Source organism: Lepus europaeus, chromosome 10, assembly GCF_033115175.1.
Source record: "Lepus europaeus isolate LE1 chromosome 10, mLepTim1.pri, whole genome shotgun sequence".
NCBI classification, from domain to species: Eukaryota; Metazoa; Chordata; class Mammalia; order Lagomorpha; family Leporidae; genus Lepus; species Lepus europaeus.
This window is the reverse complement of record NC_084836.1, coordinates 95,183,409-95,207,347: the sequence shown is the minus strand read 5'-3', so window position 1 is coordinate 95,207,347 and position 23,939 is coordinate 95,183,409. Positions and strand designations below refer to the sequence as shown.

Sequence of the window (23,939 nt, the reverse complement as noted above, 5' to 3'; positions counted from 1 at the left end):
AATGTATGCAGTGGATGGAATATTAAACACAATAGGTCTTTGATGATTAAAGGCTCCCACCGGCAGATGGCTATAAGTTTAAAGTAAATGGTGGTTTAATGCCCCTTTATTCTTCTGTGGGAATTTGTCAACAACTCAGTCTTCAAAGGCCATTTTATAACCTGTGTATTTAGGCATTTTATCCAAAGCATTTATTTATTTAAAATTTCTTATTTTATTTATTTGAAAGAGAGATTGAGACAAAGAGACAAAGATCCTCTGATTCACTCTGCAAATGCTGCAACTGCATGGGCCGGGTCAGGCCAAAGCCAGGAACCTGGAATTCATTCCAAGTCTCCTATGTGTGTGGCAGGGACTCAAGTACTTAGCCATCATCTGCTGCATAAGGATGTGCATAAGCAGGAAACCAATACTGGGAACAGAACCAGGACTTGAACCCCAGCATTCCAATAGGGGATGTTGGCGTCCCAGGTGGAATCTTAGCTTCTGCATCAAACACCTGCCTCCATCTAAGGAATTTTAATATTAAAGAATAGATGAAGATTTGTCTTTTTTCCTCTCTATAATTTATGTGGTATCTCTTTACAATTCTATAAAATTTTATTCCTGTAGAAAAGCAATTAGAGGGGTCGGTGCTCTGGTGTAGTGGGTAAAGCCGCCGTCTGCAGTGTTGGCATCCCATATGGTTAGCACTTCGAGACTCACTTCCCATCTAGCTCCACTTCCCATTTAGCTCTCTGCTATGTCCTGGAAAAGCAGTAGAAGATGGCCCAACTCACTGGGACTCTGCAGCTGTGTGGGAGACCTGGAGGAAGCTCCTGGCTCCTGGCTCCTGGCTCCTGGCTCCTGGCTTCGGATCAGCCCAGCTTTGGCTGTTGCAGCCATTTGGGAAGCGAACCAGCAGATGGAAGACCTTTCTCTCTCTCTGCCTCTCTGTAACTTCACCTTTCAAATAAATAAATAAATCTTAAAAAAAAAAAAAGCAATTATAAACTCTTAGATCCCAAAACTCAAAGTATAATTTATATAACAATTATAAAATTCTGGATGTATTATTTTAAAATATGATTCAGGGTACGTTTTAGACATGTAAATATAAAGACATTTCCTTCTTGTCAGTGAATTAAGTGGTCTCCAATCTAGTAGCTAGCTAATCAGTCAGTACCCCATAAACTGCTCCTAAAATATGATGAAGAAAGCAAAGAAAGAGACAGTGACTGAGAACCAAGTTTCTGGGTTCCATTTGGAAGACTCGAATATTCTGAATGGCAGGTGCATCCTGGCATTTGTTGTCCCTTCCTGGGTTGAGTTGTACAGATTCAGTCATCTAAGGCTGAATTTTTATTCCAAAACAGGAATTTGAATTCTTTGCATTTTGCTGTTGGAAGGCAGCAATGTGTCCAAACTGAGTGGCCCGAGCAGCGAAGGATAAACCCTGAGTGTGACTGAGGCTATCCCTCTGGGCTGGTGGTTTTCTTTTTTTTTTTTTTTATTGTTTTAAGATTTATTTATTTATTTATTTAAAAGGCAGTGTTACAGAGAGGGAGAGAGAGAGAGAGAGAGAGAGAATCTTCCACCTGCTAGTTCACTCCCCAGATGGCCGCAATGGCCAGAGCTGCGCTGATCCTAAGCCAAGAGCCAGGAGCTTCTTCCCGGTCTTCTACATGAGTGCAGGGACCCAAGGACTTGGGCCATCTTCTGCCGCCTTCCCAGGCCATAGCAGAGAGCTGGATCAGAAGTGGAGCAGCTGGGACTTAAACCAGTGCTCATATGGGATGCTGACACTGCAGGTGGCGCAGCTCTACTAGTCTGGTTGTTTTCAAACAATGCTCCAGACAGCCCTATAAGAACTACAGGCTTGAGATTGGGAGGGGGTCTTGAGTTTGTGGATGCCTTGGTCTCGCCAGCCTTGTGCATCCTCTCAGCTCATGTACACCATGGGCTTCCAGGTAAGCAAAAGGGGTTTGAGAGCCCCCAAGCTCACCCAGTCCTCTCATTTTCCCCATGGAGAAGTCGAGCTCCTGGATAATGAAGAAAATCAGCTGAAGTCATGTAGTAACCTGGTAATCCCTCTTTCCTGGATAATGCTACTTCTAACTACAACTTTAGTATTCCCCACCCCACCCCACCCGCTTCTTTTTAGGATTAATAGCAGAATTCTGTCTTTTAGAATGCTAGGTTGTAGATTACATTAAATAGACACAGAGATGATAGCAGCTTAACAGAGGAATTATTTTGAAAAGCTCGAGAATGTTCTTTGCCATCTGTGGCATCTCTCCTTGTTCCTCACTTTTGAACTCCAAGGACACCTATTGTGAGAAGAGAGACTTGTTTACTTCCATGCGCTTTGCCTACAGTTACAGTTTTAAAAAGAAATCCCAACTGAGTTGAGAAAACAGGCCAAGCTCCCATCACCAGCTACATCTACAGGGCACTTATCTGCAGAGTCCAGGTGCACAGCTGTGACCTCGTGGTCTGCCCTGACAGCTTTCCTCCAAGTGAGCATTCATTATGCCTTGTCATTCAGCTGTGTCTTCTTAAAGGCTAAGAAAGCCATCTGATTATAATTGCCAAGCGCCATCACTAGTCTTGTTCACTGCTATATATTTCTAAGACAACACTGCACAAGAGAAGACCAACAAATTGATAGTATATCATTTGTTGTACACTTGCAATTCAGGCCTTTTTGCATGCAATATTCCTTTTTAAATATTTTATTTATTTGGGAGAGGGGCGGAGCAGAGAGAACTTCCATCCCCTCCCTGGCTCACTTCCCAAATGCCTACAAAAGCCAAAGCTGAGCCAGCCAAGTTAGGAACCAGGAACTCCATCTGGATATCTCACATGGGTGGCAGCGACCCAACTACTGTAGCCATCACCTGTTGCCTCCCAGGGTGCACATAGCAGGAAGCTGGAATTGGGAGCCAGAGCTGGGACTTGAGCCCAGTACCCTGAGAAGGGAGGTGGGATCCCAAGTGGTGCTGTTACTGCATTGCCAATTACTTGTCACACGCATTGTTCCTGTTAGTTATCACAACCACCCCCAAGAAGTACATAAGGACTATTTTTTTAAAGATTTATTTATTTATTTGAAAGTCAGAGTTACATAGAGAAGGAGAGGCAGAGAGAGATCGAGATCTAATATCCGCTGATTCTCTCCCCAATTGCCCACAATGGCCTGAGCTGTGCTGATCCGAAGGCAGGAGCAAGGAGCTTCTTCTGGATCTCCCATGCGGGTGCAGGGGCCTAAAGACTTGGGCCATCTTCTACTGTTTTCCTAGGCCATAGCAGAGAGCTAGATTGGAAGTGGAGCAGCCAGGACTCGAACCGGTGTCCATGTGGGATGCCAGCACTGCAGGCAGCAGCTTTACCTGCTATACCACAGTACCAGCCCCCATAAAGACTATTATGATCTCCATGTTACCCATGAGGAAATGGAGCCTGAGAGAGGCTGGTTTTATATAAATATATATATAAATATAAATTAAAAAAAATATATATATATATTTGAAAGGCAGAGTTACAGAGAGGCAGAGGCAGAGAGAGAGAAGTCTTCCATCTGCTGGTTCAACCCCCAAATGGCCACAATGGCTGGAGCTGAGCCAATCCGAAGCCAGGACCCAGGAGCTTCCTCCAGGTCTCCCACACGGGTGCAGCACTTGGGCCATCCTCCACTGCTCTCCCAGGCCATAGCAGAGAGCTAGATTGGAAGTAGAACAGCTGGGTCACAAACCGGCGCCGATATAGGATGCTGGCACTGCAGGTGGTGGCTTTACCTGCTACACCACAGCGCCAGCCCCTGGTTATATATTAACATGTCACACAAAAAATGATGGGAAGCTCAGAGTTAAGCGTGGGTCAGGCTGACTTCAAAAGCAGAACACTGAAAGAAATACATTGTCCACATGTGGTTAAATACTGTGTGTTCGGTGTCAGGCTTTGGATATTTGCAGAGACCACTGTGGTTCCCTGCTACTCTGTCTACTAACGGAATGTCTGCCCACTGTTAGCAGGTGCTGGTAACTCCTGGTTCACTTGACCAGCATTGCACCCTCTGTTCACTGAGCTCTCCCTTAATACTGCTTTTCTCTGTCTGGAAGAAGCTATAACTGCCTGCGGACCACCTGGAGAGAAGGCATTGCCTTCTCACTTCACTTCTCACTAGGTAGAATCCAGCTTCATTTTTTTTGTCCAGTTTCTTTCTTTTTTTAAAAAAAGATTCATTTATTTATTTGAAAATCAGAGTTACAGAGAGGGGAAAGGCAGAGAGAGAGAGAGAGAGAGAGAGAGCTCTTCCATTCTCTGGTTTACTCCCCAGTTGGCCGCAACAGCTGGAGCTGCTCTGATCTGAAGCCAGGAGCCAGGAATTTCTTCCAGGTCTCCCACGCGGGTGCAGGGGCCCAAGGACTTGGGCCATCTTCCACTGCTTTCCCAGGCCACAGCAGAGAGCTGGATTGGAAGTGGAGCAGCCAAGCGCCCATATGGAATGCAAGTGCTTCAGGCCAGGGCGTTAACCCGCTGCTCCACAGCTGGCCCTGAATCCAGCTTCATTTGTTAAAATCCAAGGAAGAAAGCAAGTCAGGAATTTTAACTCCATTTACTGGAATGAGTGGAACCCTTGGTAACTATCTACACAGAAGACATTTTTTCATCTGGCTCCAGAACTACTACTGCTCTTCTACCTCTCCCTCCCTCTGTCCCTCCCCCTCCCCTTATCCTTTCCCCTCCTTTTTCTCCTTCCCCCTCCCCCTCCCTTTTCCTCCTTCCTTCGATTTATTTATTTGGGAGGCAGAGTTACAGAAGGAGAGAGGGAGAGACACACACACAGAGAGATCTTCCATCTGCTGGTTCACTCCTCAAATGACCGCAATGGCCAGGGCTGAGCCAGGCCGAAGCCAGGAGCTGGGAGCTTCATCTGGGTCTCCCACATGGGTGCAGGGCCCAAGCACATGGGCTTTCTGCTGCTGCTTTCCCCAGGTTATTAGCAGGTAGCTGGATTGGAAGAGGAGCAGCTGGGACTAGAACCGGCGCCCATATGGGATGCCAGCGCCGCAGGTGGAGGATTAACCTGTGCTACGGCGCTGGCCCCTCCAGAAGTCTTCTTATTTTTGGCTCCTTGCCATTTGAAGTTGCTTTTTGTATGCTGATTGGCTGCCCTTTCACCCCCTGGAATTTTTATTTTTTATTTATCTGAATGTTTATGTGTTTGAAAAGCAGAAAGAGAGGGATCAGATGACACCAATATGGAATTTGAGGGTCCCAAGTGAGTCTTAACTGCTGTGCCACAGTGTCCACCCCTCCATGGAGTTTTTGATAGCTGGGTGCTAACTTACTTGAAGTTACGAAACCCAGTTTACTGGAACAGTGTTTTAAGGGTAAGTGCTTTTTTATTCATTCCTGGGTCCTCCATGCTTGACTAGAGATTCGCTCTCTGCCTTCTCTAATCACACAGTGACTGTAGCTGTTGCCTGCTAAACCTAGACACCTAGGGGTGTTATGTCTGTCACGCAGTAGGTGCTCAGTAAAGGCTCTTTGAATGAATAAATGAAAAGCATGTATGTGAAACTTGCTAAGATTTTAAATATTTCTCATGGTGCCTTGCTCATCAGTTTGTGACTTTGTCATCAGATTTAATCTGTACTTGGTCTTGGGCACAGATATGTGTCTGTGATTGTGGTTGGGTTTGATGGTATATGCATATGATAGTGTGTGTGTGATAGTATGTATGTGTGATAGTATCAGGAAGCTTTCAAGAAAAAAAGCAAATACTCTTCTGTGGGTCCTGCAGATTTTTAAAAAATTATTATTTATTTGACAGGTAGAGTTATAGAGAGAATGACAGAGAGAAAGGTCTTCCTTCCGTTGGTTCACCCCCCAAATGGCTGCTATGGCTGGAGCTATGCTGATCCGAAGCCAGGAGCCAGGAGCTTCCCCCTGGTCTCCCCCCTGGGTGCAGGGGCCCAAGCACTTGGGCCATCCTCCACTGCCTTCCCGGGCCGCAGCAGAGAGCTGAACTGGAAGAGGAGCAACCAGGACCAGAACTGGTGCCCATATGGGATACCGGTGCCGCAGGCGGAGGATTAACCAAGTGAGCCATGGCACTGGCCCTGATTCTGCAGATTTAACTCTCATCTGGAAATTGTTTAGTCTAGAACAAACTAGTATCTTGCAAAACACTACCCCCCCCCCCCTTTTTTTTTTCCTTTAAAAGAAAATAGTAGAGAAACGAATGGTTGTAAGGAGCTATAATGCAATGAGGGTGGAATGTTACACCTGTGTTAACCATCAGGTAGAAAGTGTTTTCCCAGTTGAGTTGTTTAGTCAGCAAATATTTCTCTAATAATAGCGCATCAGATTATGGCCTTAAGGCTACCCCTAAAGATTACTTTTGAAGCTATCTTCTTTTTAAAAAAAATTTTTTTTACTTGACAGGTAGAGTTATAGACAGCAAGAGAGAGAGAGAGAGAGAGAGCGAGAGAGAGAAAGGTCTTCCTTCCGTTGGATCACTCCCCAAATGGCTGCTACAGCCGGCGCTGTGCCAATCCAAAGCCAGGAGCCAGGTGCTTCTTCCCGGCCTCCCATGTGGGTGCAGGGGCCCAAGCGCTTGGGCCATCCTCCACTCCCCTCCCGGGCCACAGCAGAGAGCTGGACTGAAAGAGGAGCAGCCAGGACTAGAACCCGGTGCCCATATGGGATGCCGGCGCCGCAGGCAGAGGATTAACCAAGTGAGCCATGGCACCAGCCTCTTGAAGCTATTTTCTTAAGGAAAACGTATTCCTATCACATTTTGTAGTATTGTGAGATTTTTATTTCTTGCTTATAAAATAACACAACTGAGGGGCAAATTTAAATACTAATAACCAGACATATACCCCCACATCTTCCCAGTATATTGTTACTGTTTTGTCTAGAATTTTCTTTCTTTCTTTGTCACCCTTGTGCAAGGGCTGTGCTCACCTCCTGTAGTATTCCAGTTTTAGTGTGTGAGCTGCTGAAATGAGCGCCAGAATTTTCTTTTACAAAGCGCGCTTAGAAAATATTAGAGAATGTCAGGCACAGTATAAGTAAAAATATGAGGAAGTCATTCATGGACCAACACAATTTTAGAAGTAGAGTTTGGGGGAAAAGGGATTAAAATAATACTCCACATTTTTTAGCCGGTAACAGCAGCTGCTCTGAGCCTTGGCCTGGAGTTGGTGCACGGGGCCATCTTGCCATTGAGCAATGTCTGCTGCCCTCCAGCGTCTGCTTTGTGCACGTTCCCCAGCCTGCCTGGCAAATGTGTATCAGGTGGGTGAAGCCTTTGTCCTTTAATCTGTGCACTAGAGGTAAAAGTTAAAGCTCTTAGAGGTTTGTTTACTTGACTGAAATCTGAGCAACTAATTTGCCTCCAGGTCACCACTGTTAGGTGTGCATTATATAACTTTTTCCATTTATCCTGCTTGGTCAATGGCAGGCTAGAAGACAAGCATAAACAGTGACATCTCATTTTTCTTTGTACATTTGCCAAGCGAAAAGTGCTTTTAAAAAGTTTTATTTATTTACTTTTGGATTTATTTTTAAAAGGCAGAAGACATGCATGCGCACCAGAGAGAGAGGGAGAGAGAGAGAGAGAGAGAGAGATTGAGATTGTCTATTCGCTGGTTCAATCCCCATATGCTTTCAATAGCCAGGCAGAACTCCATTCAAGTCTCTCATGTAGGTGGTGAGGACCCAACTACTTGAGCTATCACTGCTGCTTAACAGGAAGCTGGACCAGAAGCAAAGCTGGGACTTGAACACAGGCATTTTGATATGGCATGTGGGTGCCCAGGTGGCAGCTTAATTGCTGTATCACAATGCTGTCTCATACTTGTATTTTTTTTTGGCAAAGATAGGACCAGAGGATTTAAGTTTCTCTGCTTTGATGAAATTACAGTAGCATTAAAAAGTGTGAGATTTAAAATATGTTTTGGAACATCTTTTCCAACAAGATGGCACAATCCTATTTCTCCTTGCTTTTCCCTGCTGAGTATAAGTCTACATCTTGGAAATGCAAGAAACAACTAAAGGAGAACTCTGAGATATGATAAGAAGGTGAACTGGTCAGGGGCCCCAGGGTTGGAGGAAGAATGTAGTGGCCAGGTGTCTCATGTCTTCCTCCTCAGCTGAAGAAAGTGACCAGACCCAGTGAATCCTGACCTGCCAGCTAGGCTCATATCTCCCCAGGATAGACTGGTTGTCCCGTCCAACATCACCAGGGAAGCCTAGCACCCAAAAAGGGGCATTGATAGGAATAAGGCCACTAAAAATAAGTGGCCTAGGAAAGCACTGTCCCCTACTGCTTAGCTGCCCAAGACTTTCCTCCTCTGCTCAGTGATCCCCAAGTGTTCAGGGGACCACATGCAAGAGGATTCTGCCAGTGCAACCAACAGCCAGGCCTGAGGTCTCTTGTCTTCCTGAGTCCCAGAGTCTTCTCTCCTGCCCACATTCTCTGGGGTGCACCAGCAGGCGGGACAGCACTGCACCAGACACCCTGGCCTGGGAAGCCTCCACCCTTACAGTAGCCAAAACAAATTGATAAATATTTTTGGATCTCATGAAAATTCTCAGACTTTTGCTCTGTGAAAGCCCTTGTGAAGATCATGAAAAGACCAGTTACAGACTGGGAGAAAATATTTGCTAATCCCAAATCTCACAAAGGACCAGTGTCTGGAATATAAACAGAACTCTCAAAACTCAACTTAGAAAAATATACAAGTTGGAAAAATATACAATGTGGTTTTGCCAAACAGAGCACAGTTTAGTTGCTCTGCATCCTTCAACTCTTCTCACTTTCTGTTCTTTGGACAGTGACCATACTAAATGGGTGTGAGTTTCATTTTTCTGGTGATTAGTGATGTTGAGTATCTTTTCAAATGCTTGTTGGCCATTTGTCTTATCAACAATAGACATGGAGAAATTTCTATTGAAATCCTTTGCCTGTTTTTAAAAATGTTACTTAATTTTTTGTTATTGGCTTACAGGAGTTCTTTGTATGTTCTAGACATTGTTCTATATCTGATATATGATTTTCAAATATTTTCTCCCTTTCTATAGTTTGCCTTTTCTCTGTTTGTTTGTATCCCTTGATGTACAAATGTTTTCAAGTTTGGAGACAGGCATTTGGTGCAGGGGTTAAATTGCCACCTAGTACACCTGCATCCCATGTTAAAGTACCTGGGTTTAAGCACTGGCTCCTCTCTCCATTCCAGCTTCTTGCTAATGTGCGCCCTGGGAGGCAGCAGGGGATGGCTCAGTACTTGGGTCCGTGCTACCCACATGGAAGACAAGGATTGAGTTCCCAGCTCTTGACTTTGGCCTGACCTGATTCCATCTGTTGTGGGAATTTGGGGAGTAAACCAATGGCTATCTTTCAAATAAATAAAATAAATTTCAAAAGTTTCTTTCTTTCTTTCTTTTCTTTTTTTTTTTTTTTTTTGACAGGCAGAGTGGACAGTGAGAGAGAGAGAGAAAGAGAGAGAGGTCTTCCTTTTCCGTTGGTTCACCCCCCAATGACCGCTGCTGCCGGCACACCGCGCTGATCCGAAGCCAGGAGCCAGGTGCTTCTCCTGGTCTCCCATGCGGGTACAGGGCCCAAGGACTTGGGCCATCCTCCACTGCCTTCCTGGGCCATAGCAGAGAGCTGGCCTGGAAGAGGAGCAACCGGAACAGAATCCGACTCCCCGACTGAGACTAGAACCTGGTGTGCCGGCGCCGCAAGGCGGAGGATTAGCCTATTGAGCCACGGCGCTGGCCTGTTTTTACAGTTTTTAAGATTACTGTGGTACCATTTGTCTGTTTCTGCTTTTGCTATCTGTGCTTTTGATGCCACATCCAAATTATCAGTGCCACATTCAGTGTCATGAAGCTTTTCAACGGTGTTTTCTTCTAGGAGTCTTATAGTTTGGGATCTTACGTTGACATCTTTCATCCATTTGGAGTTAATTTTTTGTATATGAAGTAAGATAATGGTTCAGCCTCATTCTTCTGCGTGTGGGAATCCAATTTTCTCAGCCCTGTTTGTTGAGGAGACCTTCTTTTCCCCATCAAGTGGTCTTGGCATCCCTGTCAAAGATCATGTAACCATGTCTGGTTTTCTATCCCACCGGTCTATGTATCTGTCTTCATGACAATACCACACTGTTTAGATTACTGTAGCTATGTTTTGAAATCAGGAAGTATGAATCCTCCAACTTAGTTCTTCTTTTTCAAAATTTCCTGTCTAGGATCTTGGTGTTTTTTCAAATGTGCCCATAAATACACCTCAGTGGGCATGCAAATTTATATATTTTAGTACATTTGTTTATTCATAGATTTTAACAAAAATAATCTCTAAAAAACATGGTATACTGCAACTTGCCTTTTAAAAGTCCACATTCAATCACAGTTATTCTTTAATGTCAGTATCTCAGTCTTTTTGAGGTCTCTACAAAGCATTCTGGAGTATGAATATACTATTAACTTTTTAACTATCCTCCTATTAATGGTAATTAGCTTAGCTTGTCTCTTGACAATTATAAATAAACATGTGTTTTCTTGATATATAGAGATTTTAAATTCTTATATAGTCAACTGTACAAATTAAAGTCTATGATTTGGCATAATATTTTTAAAAATCTGAGACTGAGTGACAGAGAGAGACACACACACACAGTGCTCTGACTGGTTCACTCTCCAAATGCCCGCAGTGGCCAGAGCCAGGAGCTAGGAATTCAATCTCGATCTCCCATTTGGTGGAGAAACCCAGTTACTTGAACCATTAGTGCTGCCTCCTGAGGTCTGCATTGGCAGGAAGCTGGAGTCAGGAGTTGGAGTCCAGATATTGAACCCTGACTCTCTGATATGGGACACAGGTACCTTAGCTGCTAGGCTAAATGCTTCTTTCTAGTGCTATAAATATATAAATTGATTTGAGAGGTAGAGAGTGAGAGCAATCTCCCATTTGCTAGTTCACTCCGCAAATACATGCAGTTGGTGGGACTAGGTTGGAACTGAAGCCAGGAGCTTGAAACTCAATCCAGGTCTTCCCTGTGGGTGGCAGGAATGCTACCTGGTGTAATGTGTAGACAATCATAATATAATATATGTAATATATCATATAATATAATCATAAATATATAAATTGTTACCTTCTGGTGTTTTTAAGCTTTAATTTTTTACTTAGAATTATTTAGGTATAAGGTATGAGGTGGGGTTATACCTTTGTCATTTTTTCAAAAGGGAGCCAGTTGTCTTAATGCTATTTATTTAATTGTATCTCTTTCCTCTGGTTTTAAATGTTCCCCTACTTTTTCAACAATGTGTTCTACATTCTAATTTTTAACATTTTTTAAAAAATGGGCCGGCGCCGCGGCTCAATAGGCTAATCCTCTGCCTGCGGCGCCGGCACACCAGTTTCTAGTCCCAGTCGGGGTGCCGGATAATGTCCCGGTTGCCCCTCTTCCAGGCCAGCTCTCTGCTGTGGCCTGGGAGTGCAGTGGAGGATGGCCCAAGTGCTTGGGCCCTGCACCCGCATGGGAGACCAGGAGAAGCACCTGGCTCTTGGCTTCAGTTCAGCGCGGTGTGCCAGCCGTAGTGCGCTGGCCACGGTGGCCATTGGAGGGTGAACCAACGGCAAAAAGGAAGACTTTTCTCTCTGTCACTCTCTCTCACTATCCACTCTGCCTGTGAAAAAAAATTTTTTTTTTTAAAAAGAGACCTGGCTTTGGCTTTTCTTGATATCCAAATCTTTTTTTTTTTTTTTTTAAATTTATTTATTTATTTGGAAGGGCAGAGTAACAGAGAGGCAGAGGCAGAGAGAAAGAGGTCTGCCACCTGCTGGTTCACTCCCCAGTTGGACAGTGCCCGGAGCTGTGCCGATCTGAAGCCAGGAGCCAGGAGCTTCTTCCTGGTCTCCCACGTGGGTACAGGGGCCCGGGTACTTGGACCATCTTCCACTGCTTTCCCAGGCCCTAACAGAGAGCTGGATCAGAAGTGGAGCAGCTGAGACTTGAACTGGTGCCCATATGGGATGCCAGTGCTGCAGGTGGTGGCTTCACCTGCTATGCCACAGCGCCAGACCCTACATTTTTATTTTTGATTTTGAGCTAGGCTGGTCTGGGTTTAGCCTTGTCTCTGTCTGCATCCACTAGCTTTCTGACCTGGGGCAAGTTGCTCCATTTCCCTTTGCTCAGTTTCTTCATCTGTGTCTGCTTCGCAGGTTGTCGTGAGGATTCATTGAGACACTTGGAGTCCACTTAGTATAGGCTGGCTGGCACTTCCTCTGCTGCTGTTAGTACTAGTGGCATTGCTAGGGTTGGTTTCTGGACTTTCTTTGTTGAGTTCCACCCAGGAGACCCAGTTATGTTGCTCAATTCTAAGCAAAAAGTGATTCGTATTGTGACAGAACCCATACAGAGAGGTTATTCTGATGAACACTGATCCAAAGTAGCTATAGAATTACTTCCTTACATTCACTTTGAGTGGGGTGTGTGTGTGTGTCTTTTGCTAACTTTGGATATAATTATAGGCAGGTTTTTCTCATCTTGTTCCCATATAATATCTTCATTGGGAACATGGTATTTGTCAACAGATGCCTTCTCACTTGCAAAATGCTCTGATTTGTGTTTCCAAGATGTTCCTGTGTACTTTCTACAAACCATCTTTTGATGAAAGAGCCCAGTTAACTTGAAGTAGTCCCATACCTGTGAGAATGTATTGTGTAATAATGTGTTTATTATGGGGCTTATAATCAGCCCAGTGAAACCATTTTTAACTTGTCTTTATTGCACCCTGCTACAGATTGAGGGTGATACGAAACAATGGGAGCAAATGAATCCTGTACTCAAGGAGTCGATGGTCTAGTTGGGAAAATAAGATGTAATGTTAAAATCCGAGGGGACAAAATCAGGCCATATAAATTTCATAGCTGCACAGAACTCATAAAAGTGAGCAAACTCATGAAAGAAAAGACCATCTCTTCAGTAAACAGCAGGTATCTACTTATTTCCCCGTGTCAGAATCCTCCATGTAAAGATTAGCTGTTGAAGCCATAACATTCTGTGTGCTGCTAGAAATAATGACTTAAGGAATAGAAAGTAGCATTTCCCAAGGCAGAGGAGCAATAATACAAAATAATGATATAGGTCTTACAGGAAACATTTTCATAACTTTATTACTAGTCCTCAGAGTTTTCTCATCATGAACACTCTCAAAATTACCATAAAGTTGGCCGGCGCCGCGGCTCACTAGGCTAATCCTCCGCCTTGCGGCGCCGGCACACCGGGTTCTAGTCCCGGTCGGGGCACCGATCCTGTCCTGGTTGCCCCTCTTCCAGGCCAGCTCTCTGCTGTGGCCAGGGAGTATAGTGGAGGATGGCCCAAGTCCTTGGGCCCTGCACCCCATGGGAGACCAGGATAAGCACCTGGCTCCTGCCATCGGATCAGCGCGGTGCGCCGGCTGTAGCGCGCTACCGCGGAGGCCATTGGAGGGTGAACCAACGGCAAAGGAAGACCTTTCTCTCTGTCTCTCTCTCACTGTCCACTCTGCCTGTCAAAAAAAAAAAAAAATGTAAAAAAGGAAGACCTTTCTCTCTCTGTCTCTCTCACTATCCACTCTGCCTGTCCAAAAAAAAAAAAAAAAAAAAAAATTACCTATAAAGTGTAAAAGTATTTTTAATTGATGCGTTGGCCACTGTTACTAGTATTATTGATGTATTATTAAGAGGATATAAATAAATAGTCAAAATAAGAAACAGATAATTGCTTAATTATGATTTAAGGGTACTTCCCCTGTTGTTGCTTTGTGGTATCTCTGGGAAATACCCTATGGTTCCCCCACTGTAACACTGACTATTAACTTGCAGCTAATTCCCTAAATTTGAATTTGAGTTCATTGATCTTTGTGGCCAAGCCTATGGAAGTCTTGATTTCTTCCTTCAAGGAATGGGTTAATTGAAATGTCCTGTCTCTCAAAACTTGCACCTCCTGAATATAAATTGCCTGGTGACTCCCCACAGCTATCCCAAGACAGTAGTATAGTAAAATAGGAATTAACAGGATTCAGAAAGTGGGAAAACAAATTTGAAATTGGCTACATAGATGAACATTTTCTTTGATATGTAGAGTTGAATGTTGTGAGGTCAATAGGAGCCGTTAATATCAGATCATCATACATTTTCTTTCTTTCTTTCTTTTTTTTTTTTTATTTTATAAAAACAAAAAGAAAAGGAAAACAAAGCGACGCTGGGAACAGGTTAGTCCATCCGGGCCTTCAGTGTCTGGGTGGTGATTTTGTCCCTCTCGATGATGTGGACGATGACTCCCATGCCTGACACCGCGTCCCGGTCCACCGCATTCAGCATGGCTTGGGAGATGGTTTCAAACAGGTGTTCTGGGTCCATGTTGGGCTCCCAGAGGGACACGCACATCCCGTACATCTGTTCTGCGCAGGTGCCGCTGACTACAAAGTCATCAGTCACCGTGGGGCAGCCGATGAGGTCCAGAGAGCAGATGAAGGGCTTATAGGTCTTTGGGTCCAAGCCGGCGATGACTGGCTCCGTGTAGTAGGGGCCAGACCGTTTCTCATACAGGAGGTTGGCCACCATGCTCATGAGGGTGTAAGGCTTGATCTGCCGGCCTGCCTTCAGCTCATACAGGTTCAGCCGGAACTTGAGGCGCTGCGCAACCGTCTGTACGTCGGTGGCGAGCCCGGCCAGGCCGATGTACAGCCTGTCACCCATGGGGAAGATCTTCTGGAAGTCTGTGGTCACCATCTGGGCCTGGATCCCGAAGCGCCTGTCCGCAGCGATGACCACACAATTCTTCCCCTTCATGGCCATGGCGGCCCCTCCGTTATAGGACATAATAGACATGATTGCGGTGTGCTAGGACCCACAGTTGCGGCCGCCAATTCCAGTAAATCCGATCTGGCCTTTTCCATATATTTTCCTACACAAGGAATGCAATGGTCTTAAATTACTTCCATACAGCCACACTGTTTCTAGTCAGTGCTTTATGTTTATTCAGTAGGTGCTCAATCAGTGCATGCTCTATGTTGAATACTGTGCTTGGGGTGCCTTACAGGAAGCTTACAGAAGGATCGAAATTTAATGTCTTTCCTGCTGCTCAGTCCTGGCCATAGCCCTTGCCACTGCCTGAAGCTGTTTGGTCTGTGCAGGCAGTCTTCCTGCTTGTGATCAGTTGGAGGTTTCACCTGTGGGGGAGGTGACAGGGTGTGCCCCCACATGATTGACACTGGGTAAACATGCGGGGTAAGTTACAACAGGGGAAGTGAGGTGAAGGATACTTGGTCTCTCCTGGTTTTAGACTATAATCTGCATATCACTTTCCAAATATTAACTCAGCTCTCAACAGGCATGAGAAGTTGAAGTTGTTTGCCACTAGCCAGGAAAATGAGAAGGATTGTCGAGTGTCTTCCAGCCTATTAAGTACTGGGAAGAAAAACAGACACAGGACTTTGGGTTCTATTTTTGCTCAAAGTAGAGACAGAAAGCTTTATTCATTTAACAATGTATAAAGTGATTTTAAAAATTTAGAACTACCCTTCTTGGTGAAAAAAAGAAAAAAGGAACAAAGTTGCACTTTGTAAATTCACATTTATGAAATAAAAAATAAAGAATTATATCTATGAACTAGAAAAAAGGAAAGGAGGAGGCAAGAAAGGAGGGAGAGAGGAAAGAAGGGAGGGGAGAGATGAGGGTGCCAATCTGTTGAGAGGATTAAGGATAATGTGTGTAGGGCCAGTTCTGTGGCACAATGGGTTAAGTCACTGCTTGCAACACAGGCATCCCATATCAGAACTCCCTGCTAATGTGCCTGGGAAAGCAGCAGAAGATGGCTCAAGTACTTGGGCACCAGGTGGGTAGGGGTGTGGGGTGGTGGTGGGGGTGTGTTGGGGGGTAAGAGTCCTGGCTCCCGGCTTCAGCTTGGCTCAGCCCTGGCTGTTGTGGCCATCTGGGGAGAGAGAACCAGTGGATGGGAGGTCTGTTTCTCTCCAGCTCTCTCTCTCTCTCTCTCTCTGTCACTCTGCCTTTCAAATAAATAAATGATTTTTTTTTTTAAAGCATAATGTATATGAAACCCAGCACTCTGGTTCCCTCCCTGTGGCACTTATTAATAGTATCTGCCATGGTGATGGTCACAGAAAATGCATGTTTCAGGAAGTAAGATTTGACTAAGGGCATGACTAATTAAGGCACATTATTATAACTTCACTATTCATCATGAACATTCAGTCACTTGATTTTACTGACATCTCTGGGATACTCAAGAATTACAATCTCCTGGCTGTGTAGTCCTAGGATGTACCATTGTCACAATAGGATGTACCATTGTCACAAGCCTTTGTTCAGTCTGTTCTGGGGCTACTGTTTGGACTATAGACCTCCCACACATGTACATGACCCTTTGTCTCTGTCCCTAACAGCATTTGTATCAGAGGTCATGTTTTAGTTATCTTTTGTTGCCTTACTACTTCAAAGCTTAGTAATTTGAAACAACTGTTGTCTTATCGCTCATGATTTTGTGGGTTGAATTGGTTCAGCTTGGTGGTTTTTATGATGTTGCCTGGGGCTGCAGTCACCTGTGGGCTTGCATGGTCTGGAAACTTCATGGCTGCTCTCACTTGGCTGACAGTTGATGTTAGCCACCACCTGGGAGCCAGCTGGGCTATCAGCAGGAGTGGTCACACATGGCCTCTCCATGCCGGTGTGCCTCAGGCTTCTAGCAACATGATGGCTGAGTTATGACAGGGCAAATCCCAAGAGTGAGCCTCCCAAGAGAAGAAAAGCAGGAACTGCCAGTTCTCCTACAGGCTAGGCTCACTTCTGTTGTATTCTATGAGTCCGAATAGTCACATGCCAGCTCACATTTAAGGGATGAGGGTATTGACTCAGGTCTTCTTTCTTTCTTAAATTTTTATTTATTTTCATTTTTAATTCAGAAGTCAGGGAGACAGACAGGCAGAGATCTTCTATCCACTGGTTTGCTCCTTAGCTGCCTCAAATATCCAGGGATGGGCCAGGCAGAAACGAAGAGCCTGGAACTCAATCTAGGTTTCTCAAGTGGGTGACAGGGACATAAGTATTTAAGCCATCATCTGCTGCCTCTATGGTGCACATTAGCAGGAAGTTAGAATTGGAAGTAGAACCAGGACAGGCACGATGATATGGGATGCAGCCATCCCAAGCTGTGCCAAATGCCTGCCCCTGACTCAACTCATTATGGGAGAATAGCATGGACATATAGGGAGGGAAGGAGTTGGTGACTGGCCATTTTTCTGTTGGGTAAGTACCACATTCCTTTAAATTTTGCCTTAACTTCGTCCAAGTCTTTTAAAAGGATACTCACAAACCCAAGGTTCACGCCCCAGAAGTAGTTCTGGAAAAGGTGATGAGACATCATTGCCCTAAACAGTAGAATCTGGACTGGATTGATTAGTCTTTCCCTCCCTCCCTCCCTCCCTCCCTCCCTCCCTCCCTCCCTCCCTTCCTTCCTTCCTTCCTTCCTTCCTTCCTTCCTTTTCAAAGGCAGAGTTACCCAGAGGCAGAGAGAGAGAGAGAAGTCTTCCATCCACTGGTTCACTTCCCAAATGGCTTCCATGGGCGGAGCTGCACCGATCTGAAGCCAAGAGCTAGGAGCTTCTTCTGAGTCTCCCATGTGGGTACAGGGGCCCAAGGCCATTTTCCACTGCTTTCCCAGGTCATAGCAGAGAGCTACTGGCGCCCATGTGGGATGCCAGCACTGCAAGTGGCGGCTTTACCCACTATGCCACAGCGCCAGTCCCTGGACTGATTAGTCTTAGATCTAGTTATGTGGAAGTGGAACAACATTTATCTTAATACATAGTCTTTTTTTTTTTTTTTTTTTTTTGACAGGCAGAGTGGACAGTGAGAGAGAGAGAGAGACAGAGAGAAAGGTCTTCCTTTTTGCCGTTGGTTCACCCTCCAATGGCTGCTGCGGCCGGCGCATCACGCTGATCCGAAGCCAGGAGCCAGGTGCTTCTCCTGGTCTCCCATGAGGATGCAGGGCCCAAGCACTTGGGCCATCCTCCACTGCACTCCCGGGCCATAGCAGAGAGCTGGCCTGGAAGAGGGGCAACCGGGACAGAATCCGGCGCCCCAACCGGGACTAGAACCTGGTGTGCCGGCGCCGCAAAGCGGAGGATTAGCCAATTGAGCCACTGCGCCGGCAATACATAGTCTTGATAATATCTTAGGTCTCATGAAAGTCAATGACCAATTCTGTAAGAGAAGCCTTCAGTCTCTGTGATTATAGCTAGAATAGTGGTTCCCAACTGAAGGTGATTTTGTTCCTTGGGGTGTTTGGCAATGTAAGGAAACAGTTTTGTGTGGGGGCGGTGCTACAGGCATCTAGTAGATAAAGACTAGAGATGAAGCTAAACATCAAATGCTGCACAGGAGAGCCTTTTCTTACAACAAAGCAATCTAGCTATCTTCCATCCACTGATTGACTCCCCAAATGCTGGCAGCAGCCAGGGCTGGGCCAGGCGAAATCCAGGGGCCAGGAGTTGTATCCAGGTCTCCCACATGTGTGCAGGGGCCCAAACACTTGGGCCATCTTCTCTTACTTTCCCAGGTGCATTAGCAGGGAACTGGATCAGAAATGGAACAGATGGGGACTGACATTGTGGCACAGCAGATAAAGCCACTACCTGTGATGCCAGCATCCTATATGGGTGCCAGTTCATGTCCCAGCTGCTTCACTTCTGATCCAGCTCCCTGCTAATGGCCTGGGAAAAGCAGTGGAGAATGGCACAAGTGCTGCTGGCTCCTGGCCATGGCCTGGCCCAGTGCTAGCTGGCCATTGTGGCCATTGGGGAGTGAACCAATGGATGGGAAAATCTTTCTCTCTCTCTCTCTCTCTCTCTCTCTCTCTCTCTCTCTCTCTCCCTCTCTATAACTCTTTTAAATAAATAAAGAAGATAAGAAAAGAAAAAAAGAAATAAAAAGAAGAAGGAAGGAAGGAAAAAAAAGTGGAGCAGCTGGGACTCAAACCAGTGCCCATATGGGGTGCCAGCATCTCAGGCAGCAGCTGGCCCCTATCTTTACTTCTGATTAAAATAGTTTACATACAGAGATTAGACTGAGGTATCTAGTAGGGCACGTATTCCATCCTCTTCTTCCCACCTCAAACTCTAAAATATATCAAGAAAAAAACAGGTATCTCTATCTATAGATACCTACATATGGCTCTTTCTATAGCTATATATGTATGTCTATTTCTACATCTCTCATCTTATCTGTTATCTATGTTCTGGAAAAGAACAAAAGAATGATCTCTGTGGACCAGAAATTTTGAACATCGTTGAAAGGCTATGTCAGTCAGGGAAGGCTAACTTCAGCTTTTGGTAACAAACCAGCCTCCAATTCTAAGTGGTTTAAAGCTTATTCATTTCCTTCTTTCTTCCTTCCTTCCTTCCTTCCTTCCTTCCTTCCTTCCTTTCTTTCTTTCTTTCTTTCATTTATTTATTTTAAATTAAACTTTTATTTAATGAATATAAATTTCCAAAGTACAGCTTATGGGTTACAATGGCTTCCCCCTCCCAAAACTTCCCTCCCACCCGCAACCCTCCCCTTTCCCGTTCCCTCTCCCCTTCCAATCACATCATGATTCATTTTCAATTCTCTTTATATACAGAAGATCAGTTTAGTATATATTAAGTAACGATTTCAACAGTTTGCCCCCATATAGCAACACAAAGTGAAAAAAAATACTGTTGGAGTACTAGTTATAGCATTAAATAACAGTGTACAGCACATTAAAGACAGAGATCCTACATAATATTTTTTTAAAAAAATTAATTTTCTATGCCATTTCCAATTTAACACCAGGTTTTTTTTTTTCATTTCCAATTATCTTTATATACAGAAGATCAATTCAGTATATAATTAGTAAAGATCACATCAGTTTGTACCCACGCAGAAACACAAAGTGTTTAAATTTTAACTGAAAAGTGATCCCTGTTAAATTTTTTTTTTCTTTTTTTTTTTTTCTCTTTTTTTTTTTTTTTTGACAGGCAGAGTGGACAGTGAGAGAGAGACAGAGAGAAAGGTCTTCCTTTTGCCGTTGGTTCACCCTCCAATGGCCGCCGCGGTAGCGCGCTGCGGCCGGCGCACCGCGCTGTTCCGATGGCAGGAGCCAGGTGCTTCTCCTGGTCTCCCATGGGGTGCAGGACCCAAGGACTTGGGCCATCCTCCACTGCACTCCCTAGCCACAGCAGAGAGCTGGCCTGGAAGAGGGGCAACCGGGACAGGATCGGTGCCCCGACCGGGACTAGAACCCGGTGTGCCGGCGCCGCAAGGCGGAGGATTAGCCTGTTGAGCCACGGCGCCGGCCGATCCCTGTTAAATTTAAGAGTGGAAAAAGAGAGGGAGGAGATGTACAATTTGGGACATGCACAATCAGACTTGCCCCAAATGATGGAGTTAGAAATGTACCAGGGGATTCCAATACAATCCCATCAAGGTGGCATGTACCAATGCCATCTCACTAGTCCAAGTGATCAATTTCAGTTCACAACCGATGGCTCTGATAGGTCTAAGAATCAAAGGGATCACACAAACAAGACAAGTGTCTGCTAATACTAACTGATAGAATCAAAAAGGGGGAGAAAGATCCAACATGGGAAGTGGGATACACAGCAGACTCATAGAATGGCAGACGTCCTAAACAACACTCTGGCCTCAGAATCAGCCCTTAAGGCATTCGGATCTGGCTCAAGAGCCCATGAGAGTATTTTAGGCATGGAAAGCCAAGATACCATGGAAAAGAAAAAAAAAAAAAAGACCTAAATGAAAGATCTCTGCGAGTGAGATCCCAGTGGAAAGAACGGGGCCATCAAAGAAGGAGGTACCTTTCTCTGAAGGGAGGAGAGAACTTCCACTTTGACTATGACCCTATCGGAATAAGATCGAAGTCGGTGAACTCTAAAGGCTTCCATAGCCCTGGCAACTCATGACTAGAGCCTAGGGAGATTACTGACGCCATGAACAGGAGTGTCAAATTGTTAAGTCAGCAACAGGAGTCACTGTGTGCTTACATCCCATGTGGGATCTGTCCTTAATGTGTTGTCTAATGTGCAGTGATGCTATAACTAGTACTGAAACAGTATATTTACACTTTGCGTTTCTGCGTGGGTACAAACTGATGTGGTCTTTCTTTCTTTTTTCTTTCCTTTTTTTTTTTTTTTTTTGACAGAGTTAGACAATGAGAGAGAGAGACAGAGAGAAAGGTCCTCCCTCCGTTGGTTCACCCCCCAAATGGCCGCCACGGCCGGCGTGCTGCGCCTATCTGATCCGAAGCCAGGAGCCAAGTGCCTCCCACTGGTCTCCCATGCGGGCACAGGTCCCAAGGACTGGGGCCATCCTCCACTGCCCTCCTGGGCCACACAGAGAGCTGGACCAGAAGAGGAGCAACCGGGGCAGAACCAGCACCCCAACTGGAACCAGAACTCGGAGTGCCGGCACTGCAGGTGGAGGATTAGCTAAGTGAGCTGCAGCGCCAGCCACTAATTCATTTCTTACTTGTGCTAGAAGGTCATGCTGGGCCACCATCCCAAATGTTATCACTGCCATGTGGAAGGAAAAAGGGAACTGGAGGGCCTCGCGTTGGCAGGTCAAGGTCTGCCCTGGAAGTGGCAAGCATCAAGCAGTGCTCCTAATCGCAACTACTTGCCCAGAAAGATTTGCCAGGGTTCATTTCCACAAAGGAGCTGGGAGTACCATCCTGTCAGTGGCCTGGAGAGGGGAGAATTGAAGATATCTGAGACTCCCTCAGAGGTCAGGAGTTGATGAAAGAAAAGCCAGGGGCAAGCGCTGTGGTGTGGTGGGTAAAGCCAACTCTGCCATCCCATGTGAGCACCCGTATGGGTTCAAGTCCTAGCTGCTACACTTCTGCTCCAGCTCTCTCTTAATGCTCCTGGAAAGCATTGGAAATCCTTGGGCCCCTGCCACCCATGTGAGAGACCCAGATGTAACTTCTGGCTCCTGGCTTCAGCCTGGCCCAGCCCAATCAGTGGATGGAATCTTTCTCTCTCTTTGTCTCTCCCACTCTCTGTGTAACTTTGCCTTTTGAATAAATAAATAAATAAATCTAAAAAGGAAGGAAAGAAAGAAAGAAGCCACAGGCCAAAGTTGTCTCGGGCAGGACTGCTGCAGAAGGCAGGAGTGGGCTCTGAAGACCTAGGGAGGAAGAGAGGACTCTTAACAGGAATGTATAATGAGATTGAGACCCACTTGCATCCTAGAGATGCGAGAATTATGAGGCATGCTCTATTGAACATTCAGGGAGGGAGTTCCTAACATTTACTGAATAGTGAATATATCATGGAAATCCTGTATCTTCCTTACCAAGTTCTGTGTTCAAAATCATTGTGCCTAGTACAGTGCCTGGTCCATAGGATGTGCTCAGAAAATCCTTATTGATGGCTGTAAACTTACCATAGGAGAAAAGCAATTGCTGTTTTAAAAATCACTATGATTATCTTGTTATGCTCTCCTGTAGATAAGATTGGTTTGGGATACAAATCAGAGTCCTAACCCCTTGTGAGAGCACTTGAAGGAATTTCTCCTGCCCAACAGGTGGCCAGGATCCCAATGAAAGGCACGTCCAGCTGGAGGATTTAGAGCCTTCCTTCCTTTGTCTTAAAGCTGAGTTCGTGGTTTTCCTTGCGTTCTCCTCGATCCACCACCATACATGTTCTTCTCATCCTCCCAGCTCCGTGGAAGGACATCTGTGTTCCTCCAGGCCCAGCTTTCCTGCTGGTGACCTCTGTCTGCACTGCATCTCTGGAGTCATTCTCATTAGGGGTGGTGTCAGTAGTCAAACCGTTTGGGATCAGATCTGCTATCTACTGGCCCTGTGACTTGGGGCCAAGGACTTTATCTTTTGTGACCTCAGTTCTCATTTTAAAAATTTGAATAACACTAGGTACTACATCACAAAGTACAATGTTGCTTGGAAAGTGCTTAAAAAGTTCTCAGAATAGGGACTGGCACTGTGACATTGTAGACACACAAAGACACATACACACACACACAAAGAAAGACAGAGACAGAGAGAAAGTCCTCCATCTGCTGGTTCACTCTCCAAATGCCTGTAACAACCAGAGCTGGGCAGGCCAAAGCCAGGAGCTGGGAACTATCCAGGACTCCCAGGTGGGTGACAGGGATCCAGCTACTTGAGGCACCACCACTGCCTCCCAGGGTGTGCAGACTGGTAGCTTTTGACATCTCATACCTTCAGAAAGTCATGTAGCAGCTCTGTGTCCTGATTTCTTTCTCTGGGAAATGATACCTTTTCCCCTCCACATTCCAGAGATTTAGGGTTTCTTTCTTCCTTGTTTTTCTTGGTTCTATATTTTGTCATCTTGGTAACTTTTGTGTGTCCTTAAAGCTACCTTCCATCTTTGAATGGAAAAGGTAGAGGTATAAATAAAGAAATAAGCACATAAATAAAGAGTCACTATGAAAGCACACATTTGCAACACATTTTTAAGCAGCAAGTGTTAGCAGCAGCAGAGGTTGGAAAACCCAGTGAGCCTCGAAATATTCAAATCATGTAGACTTCATATAGTATCTGCATAAAGTAGAACCTAAGAGGAATGAGTGATGGTACATTTTATGTGTCAACTTGACTAGACCAAGGGATGCCCAGATAGCTGGTAAAACCTGGCTTCTATATGCGTCTGCAAAGGTGTTTGTAGAAATCTGTTTTCACAGTGTGGGTGGCATCATTCCAATCCACCAAGGGTCTGAATAGAATAAAGCTATGGAGGAAGGGTGAGCTTGTCCACACGTCTTTTCCTGCGCTGGGATACTGGTGCTCTTGGTTCTTTGGACTTGGCCTGGGACTCTTCCAGTTTGGACAGGACCTACATCACCACCTTTCCTGGGCTGT

At 45.3% G+C, this 23,939-nt stretch overlaps 2 protein-coding genes across 8 annotated transcripts in view; one reads left to right on the top strand and one right to left on the bottom strand.

Moving 5' to 3' along the window:
- Positions 1 to 23,939, top strand: part of SHLD1 (shieldin complex subunit 1) — a 121,309-nt gene that overhangs the window by 17,363 nt on the left and 80,007 nt on the right. Inside the window, exon 3 of one of the 7 annotated variants that reach the window (XM_062203893.1) lies at positions 9,470 to 11,081. The exons of 5 other annotated variants lie outside the window; for them this stretch is intronic. In XM_062203893.1, the coding sequence (XP_062059877.1) occupies positions 9,470 to 9,537 (68 nt within the window). In that variant the 3' untranslated portion in view covers positions 9,538 to 11,081. Of the gene's footprint in view, positions 1 to 9,465; positions 11,082 to 23,939 lie in introns of those variants that run through there. One more of the 7 variants, XM_062203891.1, reaches the window with a different exon arrangement.
- On the bottom strand, positions 14,208 to 14,914 carry LOC133767849 (proteasome subunit beta type-3-like). Its single transcript, XM_062202289.1, has one exon. It carries the CDS (start codon positions 14,870 to 14,872, stop codon positions 14,255 to 14,257), a length of 618 nt encoding a protein of 205 aa, XP_062058273.1. The 5' UTR covers positions 14,873 to 14,914; the 3' UTR covers positions 14,208 to 14,254.

Bases quoted from the DNA above. Each gene is read 5' to 3' on its own strand.
- LOC133767849 (XM_062202289.1), bottom strand. From the start codon at position 14,872: ATGTCTATTATGTCCTATAACGGAGGGGCCGCCATGGCCATGAAGGGG.